This window comes from Diabrotica undecimpunctata, chromosome 6 (genome assembly GCF_040954645.1).
Source record: "Diabrotica undecimpunctata isolate CICGRU chromosome 6, icDiaUnde3, whole genome shotgun sequence".
Classification (NCBI taxonomy): Eukaryota; Metazoa; Arthropoda; class Insecta; order Coleoptera; family Chrysomelidae; genus Diabrotica; species Diabrotica undecimpunctata.
Genome location: NC_092808.1, coordinates 141,289,130 through 141,316,534, shown reverse-complemented (window position 1 = coordinate 141,316,534; position 27,405 = coordinate 141,289,130). Strand labels below are relative to the sequence as shown.

The following is a 27,405-nucleotide window of genomic DNA, read 5'->3' as shown; positions in this document are numbered from 1 at the left end:
CTTGGTGTTTGTGTGTGCTTTCTAGTTTTAATATTCTTGATTGAAATCAAAATTATATATTTTAAACATCTCTCTTTTTAAAGCCAAGATCTGTAGGGCTTTGGAACAAAGTATATATTTTTAAGCAATTTTACATCCAATTTAATTGCCCTTAAAGAAAAATATAGGATTAGACACCCGTATTTGTTTAGATATTCCATTAAATGAGCTACAAAGAAACATTATAAAAACCCCATTTTATGCGTTTAAGTGAGTGCAAATAAATGAGTTTTCGGTCGTAACAACTTCAAATTAAGTTAACGAAGATAACTCTAACTCATAAAATGTAAATCTACGAGACGTAAAAATTATTTTAAGTGCCCAAGCTATTTTGTTAGCCCCGTAAATTAGCTTTTTGTTATTTAATTGTAATCTAAGATATGATAGTTATTGTCGTAGATACATTTTATTGTCCTGTAATTTCCACTTCAATTGGTTTAAGAACATAAGAAAGACTCGGTAAAATATTTAAGTCATTTAAATAGTGTTAGCAACTTATTTATTATTATTATTCGTTACTATAATTTTTAGGGATAATTTATTAATCAGAGGAGAAGTTGCTCTTCACGTTTTCAGACCTGATTTTTTTTATAGAAAAATAAAATTTGGTTTCTACAATTTGTAGTAGGTAGGGTCCTAAATGTCATACTATATGTATATTATTTAAAAGTTTTATATAGTTTTGCAAAAAAAATATCTGTGCATTATTATGCACATTGGGGTCCTAGCGTAAATACATTTTATCGAACAAAAACTGGCTGACCTGACAAAAAGATTTACTAAAACTTTTAATAAAAGAAATTAAGTTAAAACACAAAAACTAGTTAGTAATAAAAAAATATAAAAACTAAAATGTATTTCAAAACGTAATAAAGACAAAATAGCAAAAAATCATTTTCTGTGAAACAAAGAAGAGCAGTTTCTATCTTTTTATACAAAGAGTATATCACAAAAAAGCATTTATCACAAAAAAAGTGAGTCTTTTGTTACCATTGGCATGCTTACACCTTTTTCCTTCTTTGTTTCCATCCAGTTGGGGCATAATGATCAACGGAATCATATTGAACTTCACGAACTGGTCTAGTTTTTTACGGTTAAATTTTAATTTTTTTCGTGCTATTGGTAGTATTGAAGTACTTGTTCTGCCTTTTCTTATGTATACAAGAAATTGGTTTGTTTGCCTTTATCAGAGTTTCAGCAAGCCTCATTTTGAAATCCAGAAGGGTTAATCGGTCCTTTTTTGTAATTTTTAGTGTCACATTATTGTCGATATTCTTTCTTCCCTTTCTTTTACCCTATCAGGGTGTCGGATTTGGGCTAGCTATTTTAATTTCCATTTACCCACCTCTTCCATTCTTTTCTGTTTCCTGCCATTAATTTCAATTCCTCGAGTGATTTTTGTTTAAGTTTTCCCGCCTCTACTACTTGCTGTATCCATTCTTTTCTTGGTCTGCCTTTGTTTCTTTTTCCGATGTTTTTTGCTTCATAAATTTTTCTTGTTATTCTATTGGATTGCATCCTCATCAGATGCCCATACCAGTTCATTTGTCTCTTTGCTATTTTGTTCATTATCGGTTCCTGGTTGGCCATTCTCCTAATAGTCTCGTTGCTTAATCTATCCCATTTTGTCTTTGCAACTATCCTTCTTAGATGTCTCATCTCCATTGGGTTTATCCTGCTCTTATGTTTTTCCAGAACTGTCCAGTTTTCACTTGCATAGAGCACAGTCGGTATCACTATTGTGTTATATATTTTTATTCTTGTTTCTCGTGCAAGTTCTCTTTTTCCCATTATTGGGGCTAACGCATAATATACCTTGTTTGATTTCTTTGCTCTGTTTGTTATTTCCCAGTCTATTTTTCCGTCATTAGTTATTATACTTCCCAGGTATTCGTAAGTTGTTACTATTTCCAATTCTGAGTTTTTACATTTTATCTTAATTTGATTATCTTCCTTATCTCCTTTGCCGCTGATTATCATTATCTTACTTTTTTCCTCGTTTATCTCCATTTTTAGTTCTTCTATTTGTTCTACCCATATACCCATTAGTTTCTGCTTTGTATTCTTGGAATCTGCTATTAGTACTATATCGTCTGCATACATTAAGGACTCTATTGTTACCGGTTGTAATCTGCGGTAACCTATTATTGTCTGTAGTTGATTGGTTCTGACCCTAGTGTTTCTTATCAATTCGTTCATTACTATTATGAATAGCAAAGGGCTTATGAAGTATTTGTTCTGCCTCTTCTTATGTATGCGAGAAATTGGTTTGTTTGCCTTTATCAGACTTTCAGCAAGCCTTATTTTGAAATCCAGAAGGGTTAATCGGTCCTTTTTTGTGATCTTTAGTGTCACATTCTTGTCGATATTCAAACCAGCTATTTACTGCAGCCAATTCCACTGTAAATCATTTGAAGGGTCCATTTTTTTTAACGAATATAAATTCTGTACACACTGATCATTTAATCTAATAGATCAACTCGAATTGTTGTAAGTATAAGGCTTTACCACCTTAGATCTTTCTACACCCATATGCCTTTTTTCTTTCTTGTCCCACCACTTAACTAGATCAGTATTTCCAATTCCAACAAAGTTAGAAGCTAGAAGTACACTCCGATTATCCATCCATGTTCCAAACCAAATCTGGAGGTTCAAAATCTTTATTACGCCATTTTACAGATTTTTTGGTTGTTACAAAGCTAAAATTGCCTTCTTTTAAAGTTGATCCATCAAATGGTAATCGTTCTCATCAGCTTCGTGTGACCCAGATTCGTTCTCGTCATCCTCGTGTGACTCAGGGATTTGAATCTTTGTAGGCCCTGTGTGATTAGCCCCTAATTCTTTTTTCTTGCCTGACGAGGGCTCTAAAATGTCAGCTTTATCTTTCTCCCCATTCTAGTATGACTCAGATAACTCATCAAGGGTATGTCTCAATTTATTGACACCTACACGACTTATATTTTACTTGAGAAGATTTCTGAAATATCTCCGTCCTCATCCTCGTTACTAAGTTCAATATCAGAAACGGTGTCCAGTAATTCCAATAAAATAGCTGCTTCTTTTTCATTTTGTGGATCGTATTTTCTCTCTGAAAATAAAAATATTTACATAGACTTTAGTAAATCACCTACTACAACCCACATTTAAAATAAAAATATGTAAAAAACGAAAATACATATTTTTTTAAAAATATATGCATGTATATTTATTGCTTCTAGCTTAAAAAAATTAAATTATATATAAAAATATATTCATTTCCATTTCAGTCCAATCCTAATGTTCATAACTATGTCCAACAAAATAAAACTGATTTTTTATTGGTATAAATATTTTTTTTACTACAAAATACATAGCAACATAAATTCTTTTATCGTTTAACTTCACAATGAAATTATAAAATGTTAAAAATTATATAAAAGCAAACGGATTTTCTTGGATTTTTATTTACTTATCATGAGGAAGTTTTCGAGCGTCCGCCATTGCAAATAAACAATAAGATAAGTTCTCGTTACAACCACTGTTGTGTGGCGATTATGATTCAGTTTTAAAATAAAGGATTCTACAAGTGATCTACGATAGTTAATTATAATCATCATGTTTTCCTTTTAATTCCACTTGCAGTTTTGTTGGGCGCATAGGGTAGCTCAAGAGAATTATTGCCGGTCCCATGCCCAGATACAGTAGGAGAAGGTCTACAACCAGGCAAGAGGGCTAATGATTATGGCGGGATTAGGTATGTCTAAATCAGGAAAGATCCAACGACAACGACGAAGGCGAGAAAGAGGACAACGATTTTATGGAAAGCGAGAAACATATTGTAATGTAAGTCCTTTAGGGGCTGACTGGACTAATTTTTTCAGCGTCCGTAATTTTCTGATTTGTATCAAAACATTACAGGCCTTGCGTGGCAAGCTGCTCCAAATTTTATTATTCTAACCTTTAAGGACGTCAGTAGTAGTGTAAATTTAAAATCGCGACTGACTTGCGTCAGCCTCCATCTTGATTTTAAAGGAGAACCATTTTTGCTCAATATCTCCGCCATTTTCAACTTTTCGACGAAAGTGATTGATTGCAAATTGGGTGAAATTATTGGTAATTGGGACTGAAATTATTGCAAATGCGATTTCCAATTTTTTCGTGCTGTGGATATTTTTCCAATTTCGAATTAAGGCAAAACATATTGGAAGGGAGGGGAAAGCAAAATTATCGAATTATCTCATTTATTATTAACTTTACGACATTATATTTTATACAATTTTGATTTCTTTCATTATTCTGCTTAAATCAATATTTAAAGTCGTAGGTTCGTTCCTTTTTATGGCTTGCTGCTGATGAAGTCACCGTCTAGGGTTCGTTAGGCTTAGGATCTTAAATATTGATTTCAGCAAAAAATGAAACAGATTAAATTGCATAAAATATATTTCTCTCGTCGTGAGCATACGAGATGTATGAGCTGGATGTAGATATTTCTTTATTTATAGATGGAGCTGATTGATTACAGTATTCCTATAGTCTGGCAAATAATAAATTAAATAAGTCATCCACTATCACGCGCCGTAAGTAGTAAAATGTAGCCGACATCACGCGCCCATCATGAATTCTCGGAAATTTTGAATTTGATCATTGTCGGCGCATAAGAAAATATGTTTCTTTGTTGGTCACTCTACGTTATTTGTGCTTATAACCATTAAAATTATACATTAGATCTAGTTTATAAAATAAGTTCTCATGCATATTAATAATGTGTCGACTGAGTGGAAAACCGGAAGTCGACTATATACCTAAATAAGTGAAATACTCAAATTAGTATATTCTTTTTATTTCAGAAGGATATTCAATTATTTAGTATGTCAATAGAAAAAGTACTAGTAACCGCAGATGCTTGTTTGGTCTGTATGTAAATAATATATTCTTAAAACATGCCAAATCGTGTTAATTTGGAAGAAGTTAAACATCATGCAGTTCATAAATCATATTGTTACAAAGACATTCTTCCCTACAATTGACTCTACGTAATTTAATGACGGCAGTAAACACAACTAAACGCAATTATCAAGATGCAAAGTTTATTTCTTAGAAAAAATTAATTCCCTTGAGTGTCAAGTAACGGAGTTAGTCTATTTAATAGTGGAATTAATCAATGTCCTGACATAATGTCGAAATGTGTTTACACAGCTAAATAAATACACAATAGACGAATTAACAGCTGAATCAGCAGTCTGCTGCAATGAAGCAAATACTTTCATTTTACAAGTATCAATAAAGAAATGAAAATTCCGCCAAATGAAGAATTGGAATATAGATCACGCTGTAAACGCTTAACTTGCATGGTATGAAATAGGAATAATAATAAAGCCCATTTGAAAATGGACTGTGTTATGAAATATATCGCTAAATATTACGAAATAATAATTTGTGCTCAGAAGTTGGAAACCAATAGAACATGAATTTACTATTTTTTAAATCCCATTTTATTCAATAACTACTTATGAAACATGCTAACGAAGTTGCAAGATTTCACCGCAGCAAGCGCACGATCGTTTCTCGTAGCTCCTCCAAGTACTAGCACACAGCGAATAGTTTAACGATACGAAAAACTCAACTGATCACGCCTATGACTCATTTCACTTATGATTTACCAGACTATATAATATTATTGATTAGAGTTTGTCTTCATACTTATTTTTTTTATTTTGTTACTTGTATATTAATATAAATAATCTTTCATTAATAAGTGTTCTTTTTCAGTACAACTTTTCTTTATTTAGACTTGACTCTGCATTTTATTCTAAAATAGTTTTTAGGAAAAAAAATGATTAGGCATTTGTTAAAATTGGTTTCCACACGGAAAATTTTATGAAAAATTAGCATTATTATAGTTCGGCTTGCTATCGTACACAATGTCCAAATTAGCCCTCAAGTCCATGCAAGTGGGAGGACCCTGATCTGAGAGGTTTATTTTAAGTATCGGATTGGTTCTGAGGTATCGGGTTGTTTTAAATAATACAGATTCGATTTTGGTTCACTTTTTCTACGATCTTTTGTGTTCGTATTTTTCATCTGTTCTGTATCGATTTTTGTATTCTTGGCATTCCTTATTATGTTTATATTTTTAGCTTTTCTTGACAGGAAATTCTTGTAAACAAAATTAATATTTTTCTTTAAATAAAAATGACACTGTTTGATTATGCAATCATGTTTAATTATTCGGTTTATAGCGACTATTAATTTTCATTTGTTCTGATTTGGTACTTAATTAAAAGTGACAGTAGAAATAATGATAAAAATGGTAACCGCAGTGCTTTTCCGCATAACGCACCAAAATACGCAATTAAAGATTAATATAAAACTGCATCGAATTTGTACACAGTCATATTTGTTTAAAAATTGAAAAAACAATTAATACTTTTTAAATTATTCTAATTGAATTACGAAATTATAAAAAGATTACGATATCTAATTTTTTGTGATAAGGTCCGCAGTCCTTTTTCTTGATTAAAAGCGTTGGGGTGTGTCGTCATGTGTATCAAAGTGAGTGTTGATCTTTTGTTTGCAGATTTTATTCTTGAAGATTCCTGCTCTTAAGGAGGATGTGGTCTTCTAATTGTCAATCCATTTGTCGCGGATTATTTATTTTGTGCTCTGAAAAAAATGAAACATTAATTAGTTACTTGTGATTCTCCTAGTGAACCGAAAGACCAGCTCAAGGTGGTCATAGAGAAGAAGGTGAGGTGGTAATTACCTGATCGTATACAGAAATATTACGAAGACCGCGTTGCTCAGAATCGGAGGTGTCATTGGGGTGGGTAAGGATATGACTAATAAGGATATAAAAGAATAATAAATAGATAACAGACACAAAACAAATAGATAACAGTTCAATCTGATAATTTCAGAAAATGCGCCAATAAATCTTAACCCGAGATTTATGAAGGACTCAAAATCGTCATAAACCATATCAAATATTTACCTATATGCTACAAAAAAGTTGTATCGTTAATCAAATAATAAAATGAAAAAAATGTATTTATTTAATACTCTAAAAAATAACAAAAGGACACAAACTATTGCTAAATAGATTGCGATCCTCGATCAAAACAAAATAAAAGGTTATTCAAAAAGGTTAATCAAATTAATTTCTGCTCAATACTCTAAAAATAAGAACTGTAGCTATTAAGTAGGCGCGTGAATCTGGGATGGTGGCGCCTTTAAGACACCAACTGTTTCTATTCCTCTTAATTTAATTTTTTTAATAACAGAAATGTGTAAAAGTGTTGAACAAGTAAAAAAAATAGTTTATGAAATATTTATTTAAAATCTTGTCTAAATAAGACAAAAAATGTGAAAAAAGGTGAAACAGTAGGCGGTACTGTAGACTGGAGCTGAGCTTCATACTGCTTTCTGTATTTTTAAAATTTAAATAATATATTTAAAATTAAATAAAGTAATTTTAATATTTATTCATTTTTATACTTTAACAAATTCAAGATGTTCCACTATTCTATGACGCTACCCGTGACGACGCCATCTTGTGGCGCTAGTTCCGTGACGCTAAAGAAAAAAAAGTAATACAACGCCAACAAAAAAAACATAGGTAGTTAAATGTTTATTTATCATTGAAAAGATTTTTTGTGTGTTCTCTACATATTATATGCATTTTACACATGTTACATATTTATCTGGTATGGCGATTTCTGCTTCTTGGGCACATGTAACACCGCTTTCTTGCAGGGATTGAGGAACTTGCGTTTTTGCTGATAGGGTCTTGCCAGTTCTCATCCTAACAGTTTTAAAAATGCTCTTCTAGACATTGTAACCCTGACTATTAGCAAGAATTAAATATAATAAGTGAATTTACAGCACAAACATTTACTAAATGAAAAAAATTGTCCTAGGCTATCGTCTTGTTCTCCTTCGGACATTATAAGTTGCAAAAAGTGTGTCAACACCACCCTCGTAAATCTTTTGTAAAATTTTTTGTAAATCCAAACAAAGTACTTTGGATTAGTTTTATCTGAAAGAAGTTCACTAGGAATTTCCCGATAATTTTTTTACGGTGCCCACTAAGGCTATTTTATTTTCTGTGAGTAGCTTTTGTGCCAAGAGTATACTAGCGTACCAATTATCTACAGTCTCCTTTCTTCCTGTGTTTGATATTGGCTTTATAAGTCGCAAAAGGACGTTTTCTACAGAATTACTAAATTAATAAGGACTCCCTGGTTGCTTACCGAGGTATACTTCCATGTTGCAATAATAGAGACTTCTTGTACCAACTATAGCAAATATTTTAATGCCATATTCGTTTATATGGTATGTAATTCATAGTTGTATAAAAAAATCGTTACCTAGGTCATCTGTTGAAAATAAATGCTTATAAGCTAAATATGAAGATCCCATCTCTCCAGAAACTATATTGATTCCCAAAAACGCTTTTAACTCTATGACAGTACTATTTTGAACATGGAAATGTTAAAATACTCTTAATTCTGTAAGTTCAATAATTTATAACATCGTTTTTGAGCTTTTTTGTAATATCTGCCCATCGCTGTGAAGATCTGTGGCATTGGCATTGACTCTGAGTCCTTCCTTAGACTACTAAACTGTCTATTTTGTGATAGCTTCTATGGATATGACCAAAGAAGTTTAAAATTGTAAAGTAAACAGTAACAGAGGGACGCCATAGCCCCGCCAAACATACATGGTAATGTAACTCAAGAAGAAGGATCTGAGATTTTAAAGTGTCATAAAATAAGTCCAAACCAAATAAGCAACTTGACCCAAACAACATCACAACTAAACTCTTGAAAATATTTCACGAATACCACATCAGTGCTCGCTAAACTTTTGAACTATGTTTAATATTACTGGTGAAATATCTAATAAATGGCTAAAGACAGTTTTTATAGCATATCTTGTATCGTTGGAAGTTTTTTGGTCTTATTAACTTTATTTTCTTATTATCTCAATACAGCAAGAGAAACATTAGGCCAAACCTTAAGCAAAAGAAACGAGGAATGGTTTGACCAAGATTTCCAACAATTAATAAATAGCAAAAATATAGCTAGGTAGAAATGTCTAGAAAGGAATTTCCGATTGAATAGAACGACATATGAAGAACTAAGAAGAGATACAAGTAGAATTGTAGAAGGAAAAAGAGAGAAATTTTAAACAGATTACAGACTATTGTAACAGAAGGAAAACTTTTTACATTTTTAAAGGAAACCAAGCTATACACTCAAGGACACATGACAAGAACAATGGCAAGAAAATCGAGAAAGAGAAACTAATGGAAAAGTGAAGGGAGCATTTTTAAGACCTCTTAAACCCAGAAAAAAAAACCAAACCAAGAAGAAGAAATAATTCATCATACAGCAGAACAATTAGTTGAATAACCAACATTGAAAGAAACTATATACGTCATAAAACATCTAAAAAATAACAAAGCGCCTGGCACAGATGGAATAACTGCAGAACTGATAAAGAATGATGGACATGTGCTATGCTTAGGTCTCATATTATGGAAGTAAAATGTGGACACTTTTAACCACTGATAAAAACAATGCGTAAAATATTAAGAAATAGATTTGGACCAACCCATTCTAGAGATGGTTCGTGGAAAACTAAATGGACTGTGAGCTGGATGAATTAATGCAGAGCGTAGATATCGTTAGATTTGTAAAGTCACAAAGACACTGGCTTGTCTACTTAGAAAGAATGCTAGATAATCGAGCTGTAAAAGTAATCAAGAGACGGAAACCCCAAGGAAATAGAACGAGGGTAGTAGGCCCTGTAAAAGATGGATAAGCGATGTTGAAGAAAATCTTAAAACCATAAACATCAGGCAGTGGCGAAGGAAAGTATCAAACAAGGCAGAATGGAATAACTTTGTTAAGCTTTAAAATATATTTCCAAGGTTCTTCGTTGTTTTTATTGCTGCACAGATTAGCTTCTGGTTTAAATCCTTGTTTCAGGTGTTTGATAAATTGATATGCATTTCATGTTTTACTTCTTCTAGTCAAATATATTCTATATGCTTTATTTCGTTCTTCAATTGCCTTACACTCATCATCAATACATTGGCCAACTTTCCTTTATTTAGTTTCTAGAATCAACTTTGTTAATGTATATCTACTTATTAGGTCCCACGGGTATTCTAGTGTTCTGTCTTCGTTTCCTTCATATTCAGTCAGCTTCTTCTTCATTGCCTCTTCAAATTCAAAGTTTTTTGAGTTTCAGGTCTTTTCGGTTTTTACAGATCAAGAATTTCTTTTTTCAGTTGATTCTGTTTTTTTTTATAACTGAACTTTTTGGGTTGTTGTGCGTAGCATGTTATCCACGCAGCTCGCCAATCACTTTTGATTGATTTTCCTGATCCTCCTGGGCTAGTAAAAATCGTCTAAAAACTCAATAATATTTTATTCAAAGTTAATTAATAACATTTCTGATATTTGCTGTCGTTTTAAAAATAAAAGACAAAAAATAAGTGCAATAAATCATTCACAAATCTTAAATCAAAGATAACGTGAATTAAAAGCCGAGAACTAAATATTATTATGCCAGAAGAGTGGGACTTTCCTTGTATTTTATACCAAACGGTTAAAATAGTATTCAGTCTCGCGGCTACGACGGTACATAGCGCGCCGTGACAACTCATAACGTTCAGTGAGAGCGATGTGCGCGATTCTTGAACACAAATCTAGGTTATAACTCACAATCTTATCTACACTCGAGTGATATCATGCCATTGGAAAGTAAAACCGAGAATATGAAATCGTAATTTGGTTTAGAAATAGAAAAAATGTACGAAAACAACATTCATCATAAACATTCGAAAATGGAAGACATTGGGTTGGTTATGAAGGAAATAAAACCCAATAACATGCCGATAAAAAGACTGTTGAAAAACGAGGTGGAAGTCATACCAGCTGTTGAAGAGACAGAAGAAAACGACTGTGATATAGAACCTATAGAACCTAAACAAATTAAAGAAATTAAGGAGCCTGTAGAACATAAGTTACCATCTCCAGCTAGTTCGTTAAGTAAAGCCCCGAAAACGCACCACTCAGACATTCCTATGTATAGTTTTAACTCAATTTCCTCGCACCAAAGTAGCCCTAACTTTAGGAGAAATAATAGCGTTAGGTCTCTGAAGAATTACCACCATTTATTGGGTGATTTGGGGCAGAAACCTCCTAGTAGTGAGTCAGGAATTGTTTCTAAGTCTTCTGACGCCGCGTCACTCAGGTCATGGTCATCGGTGTATATGGGGTCGACCGATGGCAAAAAGATGATTGTTAGGAGAGTTCCCACATCACCGGTGGAGTTGTTTAATATTGTTAATCCTCCAACGTGAGTAACATATTTATTATATTTTTATGTATTTTAGTTATCGGGTACCCTGTGTTATGTATTTATTATCGTAAATAGGTAGTTTATGTAAATAATAGTATAGTAAATTTACATAACTTTTGACCTACTAAAATAATGAATGTCGATTATACCGGTCTTTTTATTCATTATTAAGATAATCAAAATATTATGATAGTTTTGAATGAATTCTTTAGCGGTAATTAACATAACGGACATGGCAACAATTAAACACTTTTAAAAATTCGATGTTTTAGAGGTTAAATAATTATTTTAAGTTGCCATTGAACAATTTTCTAGAAAACATATGGTAAAATAAACTCAACACCAAATTAAAAACGATATATAACGACCAATATTACATCTGTTTAATCTACTTATTTTTGTATGGAGTATAGTTACACAGCTGTAAAAGTATATGGACGCTTATTAATTTTTGAAGCAGTTTTTAAAAATATCTGATGAACTTTTGTAAAGATTGTTCCAAAAAGTAAAATAATTACTATTTTAATGGGAATAAGCCACAATTACAGTTTAAAATAAGTTTATTAACGCTTGAATTTCCACTTCGGAAATCGTTCTCAAAATACAAACATTAATAAATTAAACAAATTTTGTTTTTTGTCATTTGGTGTAAATTCTTCTAATAATTAAATTTTATCTGACTCATTTATATTGACAATTCAAACATATATTATATATTTTAAAGTAGACGACTTTAAAATGACAATATTTCTGAGCTGCATTCTTGGGACTACTTTATTGTAAGATAGTTCATTCGATTACATGAAATCAACTTTAACTTGGGAATATGTACAAGACGAGGTCGGGTGTTCATGCTTCTCAAGATTGCTTCATTGGTTATTCTGATGATCCAGCTTATGCGGTGCATTCTGCGATTATGCAGATTTCAAAAGGCTTGCAAGTTTGTTAACGTATTTTTTAAGTACCTTTGTTTCACAGTCGTACAAAACTAAGTTCCATTTAAAGCATTTTCGATCGGTTTACCAGACTAGAAAGTTTTATTTTACAGATGATCGGGTGCACGTTAATGAATCCGGGTATTCAAAATTCTATTTTTCTTAAGCCTTTCCACAGAATAACTGCAGAATTGCAGAATACGTTGCCTACATATTATGGACAGCCTTTTTTATTCTCGAATTGGTTTAGAATGGAAACGTTTGTCCTATGAGCAGTCCAAGGTATGCGCAGCATTCTTCTCCAGCACCACATCTTAAAGGCATCAATTTTTTGGCGCTCACGTCCGTGAAGAGTCTAAGTCTCTGCCCCGTATAGAAATATTGAGAATACAAGGGCATTCACCAGTCTCATCTTGATATTTTGAGAGATAGGTCTGTCTTTCCAAATTTTAGTTAGGCGACTCATCGCATTTTTTGCTATACCAATACGTCTCTGAACTTCTGCTTCACATTTACCATCGTTAGTTATACTAGACCCGAGATAGACAAAACTGTCCACTCTCTGGTATTCCTGTAACATGTTAGTCAGTTGAATAGTGTTTTGTCTTAGCTTTATTGATTTTCAGACTAACTTTATTACTTTCGTACTCAACTCTTCGCAGGAGATTAAACATTTCTTGCTTATTTGCTGCTATAAGTGTAGTGTCATCAGCAAATCTTAAATTGGAGATTTTCCTACCAGCCACTGCTACTTTACTGGCCCATTCATCTAACGCCGTCCTCATGACATGTTTACCATAAATGTTAAATAAGTCAGGTGACAATGCGCATCCTTATCTAACACCTCTCTCGGTCTTGAATTGATTTGAGAACTTCTGATCTAGTCATGCTGTTGCTATATTGGACTGGTACAGATTTTTAATAAGTGTAGCCAGGTGCATTGGTGTGCTAACTTCTATTATAATGGGCCACAGATTTATCCAGCTTACAGAATCAAATACCTTTTGGTAGTCAACGAAGCATAGGTACTTGAAATTCTCTAGACTTTTCAATGAGTTGTCTTGGGTTTGGAATTTGTTCCCGTCTAGCTTTACCCTTTAGAAACTCCGTTTGTTCTTGAGGTATTTGGTAATGTAGATAGGTTTTTAATCTAATTTTTGATGATATGCAACAAGATTTTACTAGGCATGTATTATTAGTGACGGTGTGCGAAAGTCTTCACATCTGGTAGTAGTTCCTTTTTTGTGTTGCGGGATATAAATTGAGGTACGCCAATCAGATGGCCATTTTCCTAAATTACAAACAGCGACACAAATAGAATGGATAATATTATGTAATCCTTCGTTACCTAGTAACTGTAGTGTTTCACGTGGTATTAAATCAATGGCCTGGGGATTTATTTCTCTTTGGCGATTTAATTGCATCTTTGACTTGCAGCGAGTAAGACAGTAGGATAGTATAGTTTTCTAGGCTATTTGTATATAGCTCGTCCCAGTAGTTTCATCATGTTTCCAATATTTCGTCAGTATCGGTCTTTAGATTACCAATGACGACAAAATAGAACGAGAAGTTAAAACGCAAATACTGGCAGGAAACAGATCTTTGAGGTTAACAATCATTCTTTGAGGTTAACCAACACTTAACCACATAAGCACACAAAAATTAAAATTTAATGTCAATTTTAGGTTAAAACATTACCCTCAGAATGTATCAAACCATAGCTAATTGAAAAGATCGAGGCCAAGTACGTCAACTGTGAAATTGCCACTGAACCTCTAAAAATCATACGAACAAGTTAAATTTTGCTGAGAATGTCAATTTTAGGACGACAAAAAAAATCAACAAAGCTTACCACTTTTACCTTCGGGGCATTCCCCTAAAACCCTCCTCGGAGAGAGGAGAAAACGAAAAAAAAATCGATTTACTAAGAAGCTGTACGCTTATTATTTTAATAAAAAATGTAGCTAAGATAATTTTGAACAAAAATTTGTATTAGAATTTATTTTTAATGAACCGTTCTCTCAGAAATAAGACTTAAAGCAATCATCGATTTTGAATGTCAGTTACGCGCGCGAAATCAATGTACAATAAAGTTTGTATCAGCTCGGCGGTAAAAATTCGATATCTTTTGATCCGAGTATCCTATCGATAAAAATCAAGATGCGTTTTAAAGGAAAAGGGTACAGCTTTCGTATGCAATTTTTGTATTTTGCCGCAAAAAACTCAGTTTTTATAAATATGTTAAACAAATAACCGTGGCGTGATTTTTGCCATTTTCTATGATTCTGATAAGATCAATATAATTTATCCCTTTCATTGACCGGCCACTATAGGGTTTGAATTACTAGAGCCTTATCTTCAAAACTTATAACATTTTAGTTTTGAGTTTTGGCAACAATGTGAAGCATTTGAAATATGTTTAAAAACGCTGAATTTAAGCTTTTGCATTACAAACGATCTAAAATATTTAAAGCCGCTCTTTTTCGATTACACGAGTACGTTTTTCAAAAGTACTTACCTTCTGCTACAAATTACACTCAAAACCGTCTTCTTAGAGGTATTTCCCGTGACGTGCAATCGTTTGAAATGTAAAAGTTTAAATTCTGCATTTTATAGTCATATTCTAAACGCCTCATATTTGTTGCCACAACTTAAAATTGAAATTTCTTGTTAAAGGTTTTGAAAATTAGTCTCTAAGAATGGACATTTCACTACGACTGGTCAATGAAATTGATAAATTTTATTGATCTCATGAGAATAGTAAAAAATGGCAAAACAACAATTATTGTATACGAAATCTCCACTTTACCTTTATAACGCATTTTGATTTTTGTCGATGGGACACACACATCAAAAGAAATCGAATTTTTACTGTCGAGTTGATACGCGCTCGCAACTGACAATCAAAATCAAGCGTTGTTTCTGTTGTTTCATTCGACACAAAAACTGCTAATAAACATTTTTATTTAAAATTATCTCAGCTACATTTTTTATTTGAAACATTTTTTCTATGACGTACACATTCTTGGTAAATTGATTTTTTTGCTTTTTTTTAGGAGGAAGCCCGGGGGTAAAAGTGGTAAATTTTTTTGCAACTGTTTTGGGGTCCCAAAATTGATATTCTCAGGAAAATTCAGCTTGTAAATTGCTATTTATAATAATTTCTTGAAAATAAAATAATTTCCGGATTGAACGTCGAGCCGTGAAAAACAAATGTAAAATGTAATTTTTATTATAATCACATTGTGGTTTAATACCATATAAGTAAATAAAAGGTATTTAACTTAAATATGCCACATACACAGTTTCATGACGATCGTCGCCAAAACATATTAAATCATTCTAAAATTAATTAAAAATCATATTAATCACATTACGTTCAAACCCATTTATAACTGATATCTAGCTATTTAGCCATATTTAGAGAAACCCAAAAAGGCCGCATAATTACGACGTCAGCACAATTCTCAGATATGTTTTCTAAATACAATTATTTAATTATGAAGAAACCTTCATTTCCATAAATAAAATTATATATTCATAAGCTACGACTTACGACAAGTTGTAGGGAATGTAATAATATTTAAGTAGGCAAAGGCAAAAGTATATTGAGATGTATAGGAAAATTCTTTCTGTTTTTCCCTCATCAACTGTTAAATAGAGTAGGGAATTTTCATTACTAATTTATTTAATTGCCAATATATATAAATAAATTAATATCTAGTGGTAGATTTATAGAGCAAATTTCAAATGTTTTGACGATTCATCATGAATTAGATATAACCAGAAAAGGTTATCAAAAACAGTCAAAAGCAGAGTATTCAGTTGAAGATATAGTTCTACTACAAATAAAATGATAACTTTGGATAGTTGTGAGAACTAACAGATTTAAGATCAATATTAGAGCAATCGGCACATATTGAAACGCTTGCAATAGAAGCATAATCAAGTATAGAAATTAAAGAAGGCATAGTGATAAAGGTTATCTAATATAGCGATAGGAATATAAATATTGGAATGATACTGTTATACATCAAACAATAAACAGTGTTTGTGGCACACAAAATAAACGAGGACCCGTTGCTCAGAATCGGCAGAGATGTGGGCGTGGTTCTTTGGATTATTCTGACTAGTATTTAAACAAAAGAAAAATAAGAAGATGATATCATGAATAATGTATCAAAAAGGGCGCCACTTTGTCTTTTCTTTGAGAGACAAATTTTATCAAGCGAAAATATTATTGTTTCATTCTGATCATGGATATGAATAAAAACTAAGTACATTCAATTAACATCTTTGGGTATAAAGTTCAGTATTAGGTTTGGTAACGTTTCAATATGAGTGGGTGCTTAATCACCCTTCCACTCAACCTGAGGTGCATTGTGGCTAATCCCTAGATTAAAGTTGTTTGTTTTTAACAAAGTCTATAATAGTCTTTGGTAGGTCATAGGTAGGTCATAGGGCTGCAGTTGATAATGCTTAAATATATTAAGCCTTGTCCTATCTAACCCTGGGCAGTTACACAGAAAGTGTCTCGCTGTCTCGTCTTCAGCCTGGCAAAATTTATAATCCGCACTGTTTATCGGTCTAAGTTTACTCATGTGCCCAAATCACTTTAAATGAAGTTGAAAAACTCCCTTCTACATCAACGCAGGTTGTGGGTGAATATTTTACAATCATGTTCGGGGTCATTTAGGGTCATACCAGTTTTTCCTGCCAATATCAAACAATTTTTTTTTTAATTTTTAATTACAGATATTCTTAACCAAAAAATTTATTTAAAAATTCGTTATAAAAGGTATATAATTAAAACATCCTATCGGGCTACATCGCAGAACGTTTTCGAAATTAATATTCCATCATCGGTGTTATCTAGATGTAGATGTTTTGAACCACTAAATACTTGGGGAAAAACCCGTTAAATGTTGTTACATTATTTGATATTATATATGTACTAGGATGTTTAAGGTACAACAGGAATTGATTACATGGCAACTTAAGACTTCACTGGAGGTTGCTAGTCCTGAGACAAAGTATCTACGAGGACTTGTTGATAGCAACTGACTGCACACCGGTATATGAAGAAATTTCAGCGAATCACGCAGTACCCTTTTCTCAATATATCGGCGATGATTTTCTATTATTGCAAGATAATGCGCGACTCCACTGCAATGTGTGTCACGCAATATTTGGTGGAAGTTGGTATTAATAAAATGAACTGGCCAGAGTGTTCGCCAGATCTGAACCCAATAGAGCCCGTTTGGGACATGCTTGGTAGAAATATTAGAGGTCGAGAAGTAGCACCAGCCTCAATTAACGAACTTCGCTTGGCTCTAGAAGAGGAATGGCAAAACATCCAGCAAGATGATATTCGCAACCTCATAGACAGCATGAGCCGACGTGTACAGGCAGTTATAGAGGGTAGGGGAGGTAATACAAAGTATTAAGTTATTTTTTAGTAACTTTTCTTTGTTATTTACGTACTTAGGTTGAGTTACATTTTAGTTGTTTTTTTTTATGTTATGTTATTATTATCATTGTTCATTAAAACCAAGATCATGTCGTTGCTTTTAACATTTAAATATAGTGCTTCTGGGATGTCGATATTACATTTCTTCGATATCAGTCACCAAAGCCCCCATCGTGGTATTACAAATTAATACAAAGATAATAGTAATAATAGGAAAAGTCGTAAATTGTGGGTGGAAAAGTCATTTCACTCCGAAAAATGAACCAATCAATATTTTTACATAAAACAAAAAACATAACACTTAGAAGACACGGTTGCAACCGAAAAACCAGGTTTTACGAGAATCCGCTAACGGAATTATTCCACAGGATGTTTCAAAGTTAGGATAAAAAAAACCACCTTTCGATTAACCCCCCATAATAAGTCAAATGCAAAATTTTATTAAAAAACTTACTATAATAAATTAAAATTTATAAATTTTTACACAGTGTGCTAAAAAAACATCAAAATAGGGCTAAAAATAAAAAAAACTGAAATACTTTGAATTTGACCAAAATTTTCTACGTTGCGTTTTTTTTTGCATCTGAGCGTAATATTTACAACATCATAATGACATAATTAGGACATAACGATATCACTTTTTAAAATTAACTTAATATTAAGGAATGTTTATGTATATATATATATACAGGGTGTTTCAAAAAAGGTAACCCCGTCTCAAGGGTAGGTAAAAAACTAAAAAATAATTGGGTTTTGAATTGGGTTTGCTTAGTAAAAAATTTTTGTAACGCCATCCGTTTTCAAGATACAGGGCGTTGAAAAAAAAAAATTTTACGCATTTTTTACGATTTTGCCGAAACTACTGTTTGGGAAGTGTACAAAAATGTTTGGGAAGCTGATACATCCCATGAATTTGTTTTTGTATCTGATTCTCATAGAGGGCGCTAGTTACACGGATCGTACTAAGTATTAGTCAATATAACTTTTTTAAGAGTATAATTATTAATCAAAATTTCAAGTAAACTTAAACATCATTCAATTTTACACGAAAAAGGTACTCTTGGTAAAACTCGATACTGTGTACCGTTTTCGGAATATTTTAATTTGAAAATTATGAAGTAATAATTGATGCTGGTAGTAATGATAAAGTTCTAATAGGTATACCTATATTTTCTCCAAGTGTGCCATGGAAATCTGACATTTATTGATTGTTATGACGATAAATCAACAATAATTAGAGTTTTGAAACCTTGTTATTTGTAAAATCAAATCAAAATGTACTCAAATGTTGAATACACTGACATGTTATTAACCTTAGGCGAATGTTTAGGATGTTCTAGTGCAGCTGTGACACATTATGCAGAAAAGTTTCCTAGAAGAAACTTACCATTAAAAAAAAACATTTAGAGCCGTTGAAAGACGTTGTCGAGAAACTGGGAATGTGAGACCAAATAAAATAAATTCTAGTAGACCAAGAACAACAAGAACAATTAATAAAGAAAATAATATTTTAAATTTACTTGATCAAGATCCAACAGTTAGCGTAAGGAATATAGCAAGAAAAGCAAATACTTCTTCTTCAAGTACTTGGCGGATACTGAAAGAACAGCAATTACATTCTTATTATTACAGACAAGTCCAAGAGCTCTTGCCAGATGATCTACCGGTTCGAGTGGATTTTTGTGAAACATTGCAACAAAGGACAGCCCACAATCCAAATTTTTTAAAATGCATGCTTTTTACGGACGAGGTGACCTTTACGCGACAAGGTATGTTTAACTCCCATAATGCTCACTACTGGTGTGATGAGAATCCACGAGTCAAAAGGATATCATATTACCAACACTCATTTAAAGTTAATGTTTGGGCAGCAACTTTAGCTAACAAATTAATAGGTTATCATATTCTACCTGGAAATTTAAATGGTGATATGTATCTCGATTTTTTAAACAATTCCTTATTCGAGATATTAAAAGATCTTACGCTAAACGAGCGAAGATCTTTATTTTTTATGCACGATGGAGCTCCACCACACTTTGATAGAAGGTGTCGTAATTGGTTGAGTAATCATTTTCCGAATCGATGGATTGGTAGAGGTGCAGAAGCTCCGATTCATTGGCCTCCTCGGTCATGCGATTTTAACCCTTTGGACTACGCATTTAGGTCGTATATTAAGGAAAAAGTCTATGCTACAGAGGTAAATTCACCCCAAGAATTGGAAGAAAGAATTCAACGTCAATTTAATGACATCATAGCTGATCCCCTACCGTTTAGAAGGTTAATGGAATCTTTAGAAAAAAGAATAGACTTGTGTATTCGCGAAAACGGAGGGCATTTTGAACACTTACTGTAATTGAATTTTATTTTATGTTCTTAGTCATTAATTTAATTTTCTTCTTGTGATTTTTGTTTAATTACTAACTATTTTATACCAGCATCAATTATTACTTCATAATTTTCAAATCAAAATATTCCGAAAACGGTACACAGTATCGAGTTTTACCAAGACTACCTTTTTCGTGTAAAATTGAATGATGTTTAAGTTTACTTGAAATTTTGATTAATAATTATACTCTTAAAAAAGTTATATTGACTAATACTTAGTACGATCCGTGTAACTAGCGCCCTCTATGAGAATCAGATAGAAAAACAAATTCATCGGATGTATCAACTTCCAAACATATTCGTATAAAATTTCATTACAATCTTGCCAGTAGTTTCGACAAAATCGTAAAAAATGCGTAAAATTTTTTTTTTCTTCAACGCCCTGTATCTTGAAAACGGATGGCCTTGCAAAAATTTTTTACTAAGCAAACCCCAATTATTTTTCAGTTTTTTACCTACCCTAGAGACGGGGTTACCTTTTTTGAAACACCCTGTATAAAGCTTTATGTTTCTTAGATATTTTTTCATGCAAAAAAGATATTTTTTCATGGTATTATGCAACGGCGTTTCGGATTTATTATGTAACGGTAAAGTTAATGTAAATACGAGTTTATGTATAAAATTTACGGTTTAATTGTTAACTTCCTACTAGTATACGAGTCGAAAAAAATATTACACAACTTCCTTAAACTCATAAATTAACCTCGGTTTTTTTTCTGATATTTTTTTCTGATTAATCCTGTCGTATTCGTTTATACAAGTTCCGCAGATACATTATTTAAAGACTTTCATTAGAATTGTTCCGTTTGCAGCTTTAAAGTTAAAATTAGTTGTACCTATATTACGCTGAACTTTGTTAGCCATCGTCTTTTTTCGTTTTATTTATGATCGGCAGACTAGCAGGAATACTCCAAAGTTTTCATCAAGCGGATAAAACTTGATAAACATGAAATGGGGCAGAAAATAAGTTTTATGGAAATAGTAAACATCGATGCGACTTTAATTTAGTGTAAACAAAATATTTATTATAAAAAGTAACTTTTTACGAAGAAATAAGGTTGATAAAAATATCAACGAACTGGAACAACTGTCTTGAGCCGAAACTTTTACGATAACGAAATAGCAAAAGTCAACAGATTTCGGATTAAAAAATTATGCTTTTAACAATATGTGATTATTAAAGCTCAGATTATAGGCAAAATGCCTTTTTTGCCTAATTTGCCTATTACAATTGATTTTTGCACTTTTTGCCTTTTTTCGTAAATTCCGCCTATTTGTGCCGTTTTTTAAATTTCATGGTACTACCCATGATATTATTCTATTACTAAACCATTCTATAATAAAATTTTGGTCAAAAATAAAATATCAATGGTTTGTTTATATAACAGATTTCTAGGAAAATGTACCTGATCGAAACTTAAGGGTTAACTATTTGGAAATCCCTAAGCTTTATTAGTTTATTATTAGTTACACAGTCGGTTACTGTATCAGAGTTTAGTCACAAATTGCTATATCCTAGTTTAGTTTTGTTGCGTATACCGAAAAGCAAAGAACACGTTTTAAAACGTTTTAGACATTTGTGTGAAAAGATGACATCTTAATTAAGGCTATGGATCGCACCTTATTCGGAACTTTCTCTAGAACGAGATGGATCATTTTGTAAACCATGCGGCAAATCGGTAAGTTTTATTTTTTCTCTTTTTTTCTCGTCCCACAACATAACTAAATTCTAAAGCGGTTTTAGAATTCTAATTATTTTTTTTTTAATTCTCAGATTTCAAGTAGAAAAAAGTACTTTATTGACCAGCATTGTGGAACCCCACTTCATAAACGTAATTTGGAAAAATTAAATTCTTTTAAGTTAGTCCAAATATCTCTGCGGGATAGTTTAAGCAGCTCAAAAAAAAAGGAGGAAGACGCATTTAAATTTGATTTATGTTAGATGATGATTGCATCCAACATTCCTCTATATAAAGTTAATAACCCTAGTTTTAAATACTTTTTCGAAAAATATCTTAATAAATCCTTACCGGACGAGAGTACATTGAGAAAACATACTGTGGAAAAATGTTATGTGGAATGTATTTCAAAAATTAAGCGGGAGTTAGAGGGCAATTTTTTGAATATTATCGTGGATGAAACGACAGATGTATGCGGCAGGTATATAGCTAATTTAATGATTGGAATTTTGAACGAAAACTTTGCGAGAAAACCTTATTTAGTTGCCGTTAAAGAATTGGAAAAAACAAACAATTTAACAATAAGTCGATTTATACAGGATAGTTTAACAAACCTCTTTTTACCCAACGCTATACCAGTGAATAAAATAGTTTTAATGCTTTCAGTTGCTGCGGCATATATGTTAAAAGCTGCTGTTAATTTAAAGATTTTTTATCCTAATTTAATTCATTGCACTTGTGTAGCCCACGTGGTAAATAAAATTGCTGAAGAAATAAGAAATCTGTTTCCGTTGGTAAATAATTTTATAAATTTTATGAAAAAAGTTTTTGTAAAGGCTCCGTTGAGGGTGCAAATATATAAAGAAAGACTTCCCGGTGTCCCTTTGCCACCTAAACCATTAATTACAAGGTGGGGAACCTGGCTCGAAGCAGTTTTTTTACTTTGAACACTGCAATGAAATAGAATTAGTTGTGTCAGAATTTGATGATGATATTTCCGAAGCCATTCGAGAAGCAAAAAAAATATTAAAAAATCCCAAATTGAAACAGGAACTCGCTTATATTAATGACAATTATAAATTAATAGTTACCACAATTACCTTATTAGAAAAACAAGAGATAAATTTATGTGAGTCAGTAAAATTAATAGATAATTTAAAGAGGAAAATTAAATCGGCACCTCGAAGTAACAGTCAATTAATTTAAAAAAAAAATGAAATATGTTTTCGACAAGAATGAAGGTTTTTCGTTTTTATCTAATGTTGCTAAAGTTTTGAATGGGACATTTTCCGAGGAATTTCAAATTATACCAGATTTATTATCCGGTCTGAAATATGCTCCAATTACATCTGTCGATGTCGAACGTTCGTTTTCAATGTACAAATTAATTTTAAGTGATCGAAGACATAGTTTTAAGACCGAAAATATTGAAAAACATTTAGTTGTTTCTATTAATGATAAAATTTTAAGTGGTTACAATGTTTAATTATTAATTTACAGTTATTTAGTTACTAGTTTATTTATACTAATGTTTATGTTAGTGTATGTACCTGCCTTAAGTTAATATTATGCATGTACCTGCTTAAAGTTAATATTACGTTAATTAACTTTGTACAATAAATAATAAGTTATATTCCTTTATTGCCTATATTTTGCCTAAATGTTAATATTCCTGCCTTTTTTAATAAAAATCTTTGCCTATATAGGCGCCTTTTTCTTCAATTTTTGTTGCCTATAAATCCGAGCTTTAGTGATTATAGTACAGAGAAATACTGTAGTCCCGTGATTGTGACCCAGCACTGTATCATCGGCGATATCGAAAAATGAAATATGAACTTCAAGCTACAAACTATATCTCCGGTTCTTGTTGATAGATTTTGGCGTTTATTTTTATAATTTGTATGTACTCATTGAGTTTATTACGAATATGCCGTTTGTTAATAAATTTATTGTTAGATTACCCTTTTAAATTGTTTAACACTGAAACTCGAACTTGCCAATTTGGCCACTGTTGCCATGAAGTTATTGTAGTTTTTTTTATTGAGGCCATAAATAATTTTATGAGTCTTAGTATTTTGATAGAAAGCCTTATTTAACACAAAAAAAAATATTGTTTATTCCTGTCGGATGGGTAAAATTATATTTATGTACGTTTGTTCCTAGTAGGTCTTTTGTTACATCGTGTTTGCTTCTTGTAAGTTTTTTGTTTATCGTTGTTTATCGTTTAAATTCAAGATGGCTGTTTAGATTCAAGATGTCTCGACATGGACTATTAGAACTTGACTTCTTGAAAAAATACGAAAAATAGAAGAAAATGTTTCGGGAGGCGAATCTGATTTTGAAGAAAATAATGAGACAGACGATAAAGAATACATACCACTACAAAATAGTGATTGAAGTAACTCTGATGTTTCATATCAGTTAGAAAGTTTTATCGTACAAGAGTGATCAATTTATGTAAACACTGCTTCTACTTCTTAACAATATTATTCAGCTGATATTGTAAAACCAAGTGCATCTAAGACAAGTCACAAGAGAAAAAGAGGTTAACAAGTAAAAGCTATTTCAATCGAAGACAGCGAGAAATCGAAAGTCGGAAAAACATGGAAAGTTACTGGTTCTGGATCAGTACATGGTAAGATTATGATTTTTGGTTTCTTCATAGTCATTGACTTTTGTAGTAATGTTTGTATTTTGAGAATGATTTCCGAAGTCGAAATCGAAACATCAAAAATAAACTTATTTTAAACTTATATTGTGGCTTCTTTCCAACTAAAATAGTAATATTCATTGAATGTTTACTGTCAATATAGAATGCCGCGCTCAGCACAATATTTGTCGAGAGGAATCAGGTCCTACTTCGTATGCAAAAAGGATCGTAAAGAATAATTGTGTGGTAAGTGTTTGGCTAGATCTAGATCAACTAAACAAAGCCATAACTGAAGAACTTCTAAAGTCTAGCTTAGAAGTAGCACCAGCAAAATCAGACAAAAAATCAAAACTAAGTGCCATATCTTTAGACATGCTACAACAACGGAGAAGCCTACTACAAAAAAATAAAAGAAATACAACTGAATACAAAACCCTTAATACAGAAATAAGAAGACATACAAAACAAGATCTCAAACATCAAGAAGAACGAATCGAGAAGATTATAGAAGAAAACAAAAACTTAAGATCTATCAAGTCCCACCTAGAAAGAAATAAAATCATAGAGATGGAAAATAAACAAGGTGTAATAGAAAAAAGCAGAACCCAAATATCTAAGATAACAAGGGAATATTATAGTGACCTCTACAGCTCTAAAAACAGTCCACCTGATACAACTCAACAAAACCTGGAAAAGAAAATAATGAATGTTAACTCTGAAATATTACCCCCCATAACCGGAGAAGAAATAGAAAAAGCAATTAGAGATATGAAAAGAAATAAGGCTCCGGGAGACGATGAAATTCTAATTGAAATGTTAAAAGAAGAAGGGGAAACGATAAAAGACTACCTAAAGATACTTTTCAATAAATGTTTGTTTGAAGGACAAATACCGCAAGAGTGGCACAAGGCATATTCAATTCTGATATATAAGACAGGAAATAGATCAAAATTAGCTAATTATAGACCAATATCTCTCTTGTCACAAATCTATAAAACTTTCACTAATGTGATCACAACTAGACTAAACAACAAATTTGATGCATACCAACCAGTTGAACAGGCATGATTTAGAAAGGGGTACAGAACAACCGACCACCTTCACACCCTTAAAATATTGATAGAAAAGACCAATGAATACAACCTTCTAATATACCTAGCGTTTGTTGACTATGAAAAAGCGTTTGACAGCATAGAACTATGGGCAGTAGAAGAAGCGCTAGTTAATTGCCAAATAGATTCACGGTACAAAATGTTAATCCACAATATATATCAAAACGCCACTATGAGAATTCAGCTAGACAGAGATTTGCAAACTCCACTAATTGGAATTTGTAGAGGTGTCAGACAAAGGGATACAATATTATCCAAACTATTTACTCTGGCGTTGGAAGACATTTTTAAATCTATAGACTGGGACAATAAAGGGATTTGTATAAACGGGAAATATTTAAATCATTTAAGATTCGCCGATGATGTACTACTGATAGCAACAACTATGGAACAACTACGAATAATCATTTCAGACCTAGCAAAAACATCTCTTTAGAAAGGACTAAAAATATATCTAAAGAAAACTAAAATAATTACTAATACAGAAGACAGATCAGTAATTACCATAGGTGGAACAAACATAGAACACGTCCAAGAATATATTTACTTAGGACAAGCTATCAGAGCAGACCAAAGTAACCAGACTAAAGAAATAACCAGAAGAATAAGAATGGGAAGGGCTGCATTCGGAAAACTCTCATATACTATCAGAAACCAAAAAATACCTTTAAAATTAAGAACGAAGGTATTTAATGCATGCGTCCTATCTATTATGACATATGGTGCCCAGACGTGGACGTGTACCAAGAGCAATTTAAATAGAATAAAGAAAACTCAAAGAGCTATGGAAAGAAAAATGTTGGGAATATCGTTGAGAGATAAAAAGAGGAACGAGTGGATAAGATGCAAAACCGAAACAACAGACGTTGTCGAACATGCATTGAAATTAAAATGGAAATGGGCTGGGCATAACGAAAGATATCAGGATGGAAGATGGAATAAAGAAATTGGCCGCTAGAGACCATATACTGCAAAAAGGTCAAGAGGTCGACCGCAAATGAGATGGAAAGATGACAGTGAGCAAAGCGCAGGTCCAATGTGGAAAAGACAAACAGAAGACAGAGACAAATGGGAGAGGCCTATATTCAACACATGAATAGATTTTGAGCTATAGATAGATAGATAGAAGTGATTGGCATCTTATAATCAACGAGAGCATGTTGCATCATATACAAAAATGCACTATTACAAAAGCACATAAATGTCTGAAAAATTACACTTCGACTGTATTTTGAAAGAACTGGGGGCTGCACTTACTATTATGTACTCAAAAAGAGCCTACGGTTCCAAAAATTCCCCAACCAACAGCTTGTGGTCAGCAATATGGAGTTCTCATTTTTTAGGCAAACTATGCCATTAGACAAATTCAATTTAGATTTAACGTAAAGCAAACAAGACCTGAACGATTAAAAACCGACAAATTCGCTCTAGCCTCTGCGGTTTGGAATGGAAAATAGTAGTGCATGTTACAAATCGGGAATGAACCTTCCTGTGGACGAACAACTACTGCCTTCTAAAGCCAGGTGACGTTCACAAAGTACATATCAAATAAGCCGGATAACAACACGTTGTTTTGTTGATAATAAAAAATGAACTGGGCAAGGGCAAAAATGTAAACGAGAGATAACTACTTTACATCGATGAAATTGGCCAAGGCATTGCAAAAGAAATCAACAAGTCTCGTGGGTCTCATAAATCGCAACAGAAAGGAAGATCCTCTAAGCGTAAAGCGTAAAAATAGAAAATTATATGTTACCCATATATTCCAGAGCGATGAAAAAAT

The 27,405-nt window shown here is 32.3% G+C and overlaps 1 protein-coding gene across 1 annotated transcript in view; it reads left to right on the top strand.

The window, feature by feature from the left end:
• Window positions 1–10,637: 10,637 nt before the first annotated feature.
• The window catches only part of LOC140443987 (sodium- and chloride-dependent GABA transporter ine-like), a 103,060-nt gene continuing 86,292 nt past the window's right edge, over window positions 10,638–27,405 (top strand). The window contains exon 1 of the mRNA XM_072535542.1: window positions 10,638–11,388. Coding sequence (XP_072391643.1) covers window positions 10,838–11,388 — 551 coding nt within the window. The 5' untranslated portion in view covers window positions 10,638–10,837. The remainder of the gene's footprint in view (window positions 11,389–27,405) is intronic.